This window comes from Jaculus jaculus, chromosome 1 (assembly GCF_020740685.1).
Source record: "Jaculus jaculus isolate mJacJac1 chromosome 1, mJacJac1.mat.Y.cur, whole genome shotgun sequence".
In the NCBI taxonomy this organism is placed as follows: Eukaryota; Metazoa; Chordata; class Mammalia; order Rodentia; family Dipodidae; genus Jaculus; species Jaculus jaculus.
In genome coordinates this window covers 162,692,193-162,700,925 of record NC_059102.1, presented here as the reverse complement: position 1 = coordinate 162,700,925, position 8,733 = coordinate 162,692,193, and the positions used below count along the sequence as shown (strand labels likewise).

General features: G+C 49.9%; 1 protein-coding gene across 2 annotated transcripts in view; it reads left to right on the top strand.

Moving 5' to 3' along the window:
- The first annotated feature begins 164 nt into the window (after nt 1-164).
- Frmd8 (FERM domain containing 8) overlaps nt 165-8,733 on the top strand; it is a 32,628-nt gene continuing 24,059 nt past the window's right edge. Inside the window, exons 1-3 of one of the 2 annotated variants that reach the window (XM_004656666.2) lie at nt 165-279; nt 579-663; nt 3,934-4,101. In XM_004656666.2, the coding sequence (XP_004656723.2) occupies nt 579-663; nt 3,934-4,101 (253 nt within the window). In that variant the 5' untranslated portion in view covers nt 165-279. The remainder of the gene's footprint in view (nt 280-578; nt 664-3,933; nt 4,102-8,733) is intronic. The other variant, XM_045141837.1, reaches the window with a different exon arrangement.

The following is an 8,733-nucleotide window of genomic DNA, read 5'->3' as shown; positions in this document are numbered from 1 at the left end:
CGAGGACACACCTTCCAGGCGCGTACCCGGGGAGCTCGGACACGCGCGACCCTAGGAAGGGGGCGTGAGCACGCAGGCCTCGGCAGAGCGCGTCCGCAGCGGCTCCGGGCTCTGATTGGCTCTCACGTCCTGGTGGGCGGAGCCTGCGTGCCGCGCTTCCTCCCGCTTCCGCGGCTTCCGCGGCGCAGTCTTAGAGGCCAGAGCCCTGGCCGGACCCGAGGACCTGTAGCGGGGCGGGAGCCGGAGGTCAGGGTCGGGGCTGCTCTGCGGTCCTGCGAGGTAAGAGCGCGGCCACCTCCTGTCCGGGACTCTGCCCTGCCTGGGGATGTCGGTGTGACGAGCGAACACCGACCCCAGCCCCGCACCTGACCGGCCACGCCCTGGACTCCCGCACCCCTGGGACCTCCAGTCCACCCGGGGACACGCTCCACTTCCAGTCTGCGTGCTTGGTCCCTCGCGCTAACCGGTTTCGCCTTATAGACTAGCCCGGGACCCCTTTCCTTCATCGCTGGGAGAGCTTGAGGAGACCGTCGGACCCCAGGAACCCCTTTAATTGCTTTTTGTCGTTCTCATTGCAGATGGATAGGGCAGAAGGCAATGCGGGGCAGCCTGGCCCGGCCGAGCGGTCCCACCGTAGCAGCGTGTCTTCCGTGGGAGCCCGAGGTGGGTCGCTTCTTGCCCCTCTTTTCAACCCCTCTATGCCCTCTTTTGAGACCCAGCCCGAAAGATGTGACTGTGGATTGTCTCCTCCTAAATATGACCCCTTTTGTATTAAGAAATAAGATATGTTCTCGATCACATCTTCCAAGGCTCAGGGTCCACTGCGGAAGAGGTGGCGGAAAGAATTTAAGCGCCAAAGGAAGGGTAGGACTCCTTATAACGGGCTTCTCCAGACACAAAATAGCCTGGATATCCATGAACTCACAGTCCCTGACACTACCTATACAAGACCATCATAATAGGAGGAAAAGATGATGACATCAAAATAAAAAGAGAGACTGATTGAGAGGGGAAGGGGATATGATGGAGAGTGGAGTTTCAAAGGGAAAGTGGGAGGAGGGAGGGCATTACCATGGGTTATTGTCAACAATTATGGAAGTTGTCAATTAAAAAAAAAAGAAATAAAGATATGTTAAGCTGTGGCAAACACAGGAAGTCAGGGTCAAAAGGACTGGGCTTTGTCACTAGCTTAGTAACCAAGTCCCCGATCCTTATTGAATCTCCTGGCTTCCCTTGTGAAATGAAGGGTGAGTCTCACCCAGCTGTGAAATTCAAGTGAGAGCACACTGAATGGAAGGTGCCACCTTCACTTTCTTTTGTTCCACTTCTTTCTCACAGTCTTGTGAAAATAGGAACCGCTCATTACCTTCATTTTATTGGGAGGAAATTGGACTCTAGAGCAGTTAGGTTACCTGCTGCCCTCCAGGTGATTATAAGCTTGAGTCTTCTGTGCCTGTTTACCCTGCCTGTAAAACGGATCTGAACCTCAGTCTCGTGGAGGTGGTTGATCTCGCAAAGTATCTGTTAGAGCAGAAGAGACGGTTATAAGAAACACCTTCTCTTCTTGTAACTATAAACTGCCCAGCACCTTCTAGGCTTCATGTGATTTGCAGCTATTAGATGGATGTTAGCTGTACTGATACATATTCAGTAACTAACACTCAAATTGACTTGCTAGAATCAGCTGCTAGGCAAGGATTGGATGTAGAGAATGTGGGTCTCCAAACCCAGGGGTGCTTCAGACCTGCACCTCCAGGAATGGGGATTTGAATGTGGCTGCTCTGTTAAGGGTCTGCCTTTGGCTCTGGGTTCTAAAAGAGAATCTAGCTTGTCACAAAGAAACACTATTTGGGTGGTAACTTTCCTAGCCTGCTGAAGGTTGTTTAGAAAGGCCACACAGTATTGACCCTTGAGGCTTGAAGAGCCCTAAGGAAGCCAAGACTTGGAACTTGGTTTGACATGAAGTGGCCTGAGAAATCCTCATGGTTGGGCTGGAGAGATGGCTCAGCAGTTAAAGGCACTTGCTTGCAAAGCCTGCTAGTCTGAGTTTGACTCCCCAGCCAGATGCACAAAGTGGCACATGTGTCTGGAATCTATTAGCAGTGGTCCTGGTGCACCCATTCATTCAGTCATTCATTTTCTCTGCTTGCAAATAAATAATAAAATAAAAATATTAAATAAGAGCCAGGCGTGGTGGCGTAAGCCTTCGATCCCAGCACTTGGGAGGCAGAGGTAGGAGGTTCACTGTGAGTTCAAGGGCAACCTGAGACTGCATAGTGAATTCTAGAGTGAGACCCTACCTGGGGGGAGGGAGGGGGAAAGAAAGAAAGAAATTAAAGAAATCCTCAGGTTGGAAAGATGGCTTGGGGTTAAAGTGCTTACCTGAAAAGCCTAAGGACCCAGATTCCATTCCCCAGTACTCACATAAGCCAGATGCACAAGGTGGTGCATGCATCTGGAGTTGTTTGCATTGGCTGGGGACCCTGGCAGTCTCATATTCTCTCTCTCTCTCTCTCTCTGTCTCTCTCTCTCTCAAATAAATAAATATTAAAGGAGGGGGGCTTGAGCAATGCTCAGTGGTTAAGGTGTTTGCCTGCAAAGCCTACGGACCTGGGTTCAATTCCTCAGTACCTGAGTAAGTGCATAAAGTGGTGTATACATCTGGAGTTTGCTTGCCGTGGCTGGAGGCCCTGGCCTGCCCATTCTCTCTGTTGTCTCTTCTCTTATGTGTCTCTGCTTGCAAATAAATAAGGAAAATTATTTTTAAAAGAACTCATTGTCAGCCTGGCCCCAAGAGACACAGAGTCTTGTCTAAGGATAATGGTGGGTCACCAGTTCTCCCTCTCCCAGCCTGATGGGCCACTTTGACCTCCCCCCATCCCAGTGTCCACCTATGGAATCTTTTTGGTCAGGGTGGAAGTGAGAAGGTGTTATACAGGAGTGGGGACAAGGTTGTAGTGGCCAGCCCCAATCTGAACCTTTAGTGGGTAGAATGGATCTGGTGCCCAGGCCACAGTTTCTGAATGATTTGAGAGTCTCAGGGAAGTCCAAATAGGTAGCACTTATTTTTTGTTTATTAAGATTGGGTCTTGCTCTGTATGTAGCCTAGGCTAACCTCAAACTTGAAATCCTCCAGCCTCAGAAGATCCTCCTACTTCTGCCTCCCAAGTATTGGGATTAAAAGCATGTGTCAGCACACCTGAGAGACAGAGAGGAAGAGGCAGACAGAGAGAGTAAATATGGGCATGCCAGGGCTTCCTGCCATTGCAGATGAACTTCCAGATGCATCTGGCTCTATGTGGGTACTGGGGAATTGAACTTAAGCCGCAGACTTTGCAAGCAAAAGCCTTTAACTGATGAGTCATCTCATCTCTTCACTGTGTAGTCCCAGGCTGGCCTTAAACTCATGGTGATCCTCCTACCTCTGCCTCCCAAGTGTTGGGATTAAAGGCATGTGTCACCACGGCTGGCCGCAGCTTCTAGCTTTTTATGTAGAGTCTGGAGATTAAACGCAGGCACTCCATCTTGAGCTGCGAACATGTTATCCACTAAGCCATCTCCCCAGCCTCATTATAATCTTTAAAAAAAAATTTTGTTCATTTTTATTTATTTATTTGAGAGCAACAGACAGAGAAAGAGGCAGAGAGATAGAGAGGGAGAGAGAATGGGCGTGCCAGGGCCTCCAGCCACTGCAAACGAACTCCAGACACATGTGCCCCCTTGTGCATCTGGCTAATGTGGGTCCTAGGGAATCGAGCCTCGAATGGGGGTCCTTAGGCTTCACAGGCAAGCGCTTAACCACTAAGCCATCTCTCCAGCCCTCCTTATAATCTTAATGGAATCTTTATGGGACAAGTCAAGAGGAGGGTGATGTAGGATACCTGATCAGCCTGGCAGTGGGCCTCAGCTAATCCTACCTGGCCTCCCTCACAGCAGCTGATGTGCTGGTCTACCTGGCCGATGACACAGTGGTGCCCCTGGCTGTGGAGAATCTACCCATACTCAGTGCCCATGAGCTACACCGTGCAGTCCGCGAGGTCCTGCAGCTCCCAGACATCGCCTTGGAGGTCTTTGCACTCTGGCTCATCTCCCCTCTCCTGGGTAAGGCCTGGCAGCGAGAAGCCCAGGTGGGAGGTGGTAAGGACACTGACCAGTACAGAGTACTTAGCTTCCGGGACCACTAGCCACCATATCAAGGGAAGGTGGGGTCTGGTATGTTCTGGAGCCCTAAGCAGACTCCTGGCTCCTCTGCCCCTGCCTTCTTTCATGAGCTGGAGGTAGTGCTGCCAGAGCTTTGGACATCAGAAGGAACAGTACTGCAGAGATGGAGGGAAGAGGGAGTCCCCCAGGGGCTGGAGATGGGTTCACTAAGCGTGCCTTGTGGGCCAAAACCCAGGCCAGTCCTACAGTATGAATCTGAGGTCGGGAGAGGTGAGACCCGTAGGAATTAGGACCAAGACAGAAACTGTGATGGACTGCGTCCTGTTGCTGGTGGGGAAGAGGGTAGACCACAGCCTCTCTGACAGTGAGGCTTTTGCTGAGGGTTCAGAGGACAGGAAGGGGAGGGACATGACTTTTCTGTGTGGGGCCTCAGCCCTGTCTGGCTTCTGGCTCCATGACCACCCACCCACGCTCTGCCCTTTAAGGCTGGCGCCCTCCAGCCCCTCAGGGCAGTGGATAAAAGTGAATAGGGTCCCTCAGTAGGATTCTTGAGCCTGCAGCCATGGACAAGGGGCTAAGGGAGGGTCAGGTCATCATTCAGGAAAATTAGTGCTGGCACCAGGCATGTTTTCTGAGCTTAAATCTTCCCTTTGAGGGCTAGAGATACATAGCTCAGTGGTAGGCTTGTTTGCCGTGTACAAGGCCCAGGGTTCAATCCCCAGCATCATCTCCCTCCTCCCCCAACAAAAAAAAAAAAAAAAGAGAAAAAAAAAAAGGCTAGGTGTGGTGGCACACATGTCTTTGATCCCAGCTCTTGCAAGGCAGAGGTAGAAGAATCACTATGAGTTTGAGGCCAGCCTGAGACTACATAGTGAATTCCAGATCAGCCTGAACTAGCATGAGATCTTAGCTGGCTGGGGGAGGAGGGGTAAAAAGTAAATATGGGCTGGAGAATTGGCTTAGTGGTTAAGTACTTACCTGTGAAGACTTAAGGACCCGGGTTCGAGGCTCGATTCCCCAGGACCCACATAAGCCAGATGCACAAGGGGGCACATACATGCATGTGGAGTTTGCAGTGGCTGGAGCCTTGGTGCGCCCATTCTCTATCTGCGTCTTTCTCTCTCTGTCGCTTTCAAATAAAAAATAAAAATAGCCAGGCGTGGTGGTGCACACCTTTAATCCCAGCACTTGGAAGGCAGAGGTGGGAGGATCACTGTGAGTTCGAGGCCACCCTGAGACTACATAGTTAATTCCAGGTCATCTTGGACCAGAGTGAGGCCCTACCTTGAAAAAAATAAAACAAAAAATAAATAAAAATAAACAATTTTTTTTTTAAAAAGTGAATATTCCCTTGTGGATGAGGGCAAGAAGGAGGCGACTTCTCTCATTAAGTGTGAGCACTCTTTCTCTCCCATCACTTTTTAGCCTCATCTCCTTAGTATTATTAGCCTGCCCATCTAGGATATGAGTCATGATATTTCTTCCCAGTTTATTTGAATTCACTTCTGTTTGACATATGAAAAGTCTTATGATTCTTGTGGCTTCTAGATTGAGTGCATAGTAGCTTTTTACTGTACAATTAAACAATGTATTAAAGAAATTACAACTTAAAAAAATCAAGTGTGAGCAAGATAGCCTAGGGCAGGTCCTTAAAAGTCCCTGCTGTTTTGAGGCCACTGGGATTTATATCTCTACTGGGAAAGAGGGAGCTCCCAGCATCAGCTCCCCCACATGCATCTCTTTCCTTCTGCTCCCACCCACTTCCTGCACAGCTGCTATTCCAGGCCTCTCTCCCACCCTCTTCCTGCTGACCTGGCTCCTCTGGCATTGTGCCCTGCCCCTTCCTTTGCCCTCTGGTCAACACTGTGGGCCCCTTGGCTGGGCTCTGTCTCTGAAAAGTTGGGGGTAGCAGGTCCTAGTGGGTGGGCTCTGCTGATTCTCAGGAGGCTCCCAGGGCTACCACTGGACAGCGGGCCACCCCTTACTTTCTCTGCCCCCACTCCCTCTTCACCTCCCTATTTCCTGTGGCATGGCAGGAGCTGAATGCACTGCCTTTGTGGGCCCAGCCCAACCAGGAGGCAGTGGCTGAGGCTGCAGCACTGTTGACACCTTTGTTGTTCCCAGCCTGGGTGGGAGGCTGAAAGGCTACCTCAAGTTCCCAGGACACCCCCTCCCTTCACCTAAAGCAAAGCAGTGACAGAGGCCCTCCCAGCTCTGAATACCTGCAAGGCAGAGATGGGGTGCCACCTATAAGAGCTGACATGCCACGGGTTGTGGTAGTGTTTATCTTCCCCACCACTGTCACTCTGCATGGAACTGAGCTCCAGGGACTCTTAGTGTCGTTTAGATGATGGCTGCTTGGCAAGAAGGTCCACTAGAAGTCTAGGGCCCTAGGGTTGTTACAGTTCTGTTCTGATGGCAGGGTTCTATGAGCTGCTGGCACTTAGGAATAAAGGCAAGAGGAAGGACATCCCAGGTCTACCTTTCACTACACAGGATTTTGTGGATGCTGGGGATAGAAGAGGAAAGGAGATCTCTGTGGAGTCCCTGCCTCAGAGAACTCGTAGGGCATTACTTTGCGTAGAATATGTGGTGAAGGAGCTCTGGTTCCATGTTGTCAGCGTTCTTTTTTTTTTTTTTTTTTTTAATTTATTTATTTGAGAGCAACAGACACAGAAAGAAAGACAGATAGAGGGAGAGAGAGAATGGGCGCGCCAGGGCTTCCAGACTCTGCAAACGAACTCCAGACACGTGCGCCCCCTTGTGCATCTGGCTAACGTGGGACCTGGGGAAGCAAGCCTCGAACCGGGGTCCTTAGGCTTCTCAGGCAAGCGCTTAACCGCTAAACCATCTCTCCAGCCCCTTGTCAGCGTTCTTGGTGTAGCATCCTGTGAGTCTCCCGACACAGAGCACGGAGTGGGGCCTGGCGTGGGAGTGGGGCAGGGAGAGTGAGGTAGAGAGTGGCAGTGGCAAGGAGCCCTTATCAGGGGGAGATGGCTTGTTCCTGTATGGAGGAATGACACATGGGTGGGTCTGGGATCTAAATGGGAAGTGGAAAGCTGTGGAGCCTCTCTGGGAAGCCTAGATCAGAACTGATAGAACCAGAAGGCACTGGGGAACTTTAACGCAGGGGTCAGTGGAGGTGGCTGGAGGCAGTGAGGCTGACTTGGAGGCAGTAGCTGCCATTGGGTCAAGATCAGGCTACAAAAAGATGAGAAAGAGTACTTTGGAACACTGTCTTCTGGATACAGGGGTACATGCATGACCTCACAGCAGCTGTTAATACCTGCCTACTACTGAGCCCATCAACTTCTTGTCATAGAGAAGGGTAAAATATGACATCAAAATAGAAGAGGGACTAGTTGGAAAGAACAGGTTGAGATATAAAAAATAAAAATGAATAAGAAGAAACAAATGGTCTGAATATACATGACTTTACAGTGCCAGACACTACTTCACAAGACCATCATAATAGGAGGAAAAGATGATGACATTAAAAACAAAAGAGAGGAGCCAGGTGTGGTAGCAGATGCCTTTAATCCCAGCATTTGGGAGGCAGAGGTAGGAGGATCGCCATGAGTTCAAGGCCACCCTGAGACTACATAGTGGATTCCAGGTCAGCCTGGGCTAGAGTGAAACCCTAACCAAAAAGAATAAAAAAGAGTGCTGGAGAGATGGCTCAGTGGTGTAGGTGCTTGCCTGCGAGGCCTAAGGACCTGTGGTTGACCATCCAGATCCCACGTTGGCTAGACACACAAAGGTGAGGCAAGCACAAGGTTGCACATGCCCACTAGTGGTGCAGGTGTCTGAAGTTGGATTTGAGGGGTTGAGGCCCTGAATTGTCTATCTCTCTGTTTTTCTCTCTCTCCAAAATGAAAAAAAATAAAAGACTGAGTGAGAGGAGGAGGGGATATGATAGAGAGTGGAGTTGCAAAGGGGGATGTGGGGGAGGGGAGGGAATTACCATGGTTTCTTGTCTATAATTACGGAAGTTGTTAATAAAATTTAAAAATTTTTTTTTATATTTTTTGTTCATATTTTATTTATTTATTTGAGAGTGACAGACACAGAGAGAAAGACAGATAGAGGGAGAGAGAGAGAGAATGGGTGCGCCAGGGCTTCCAGCCACAGCAAACGAACTCCAGACGCGTGTGCCCCCTTGTGCATCTGGCTAACATGGGACCTGGAGAACCAAGCCTCGAACCAGGGTCCTCTTAGGCTTCACAGGCAAGTGCTTAACCGCTAAGCCATCTCTCCAGCCCAAAATTTTTAAGAGAAGAAACATAAAAGAAAAAAATAAAAAAGGTAAGAGTCATTCTGGGGAGATAGCTTAGCAGTTTAAGTACTTGCTACAAAGCCAAAGGACCTAGGTTCGATTCCCCAGGACCCAGCAAGACAGACACACAAGGTGGTGCATGTGTCTGGAGTTCATTTCTGGCAGCTGGAGGTCATGGTGCGCCCATTATCTATCTCCCTCCCTCCCTCTCTCTCTGCTTCTTTCTCTCAGTCTCAAATTAAATATTTAAAAAAAAAAAGATCAGAGTCCAGATCAAAGTCCAAATTGTCCGAGAC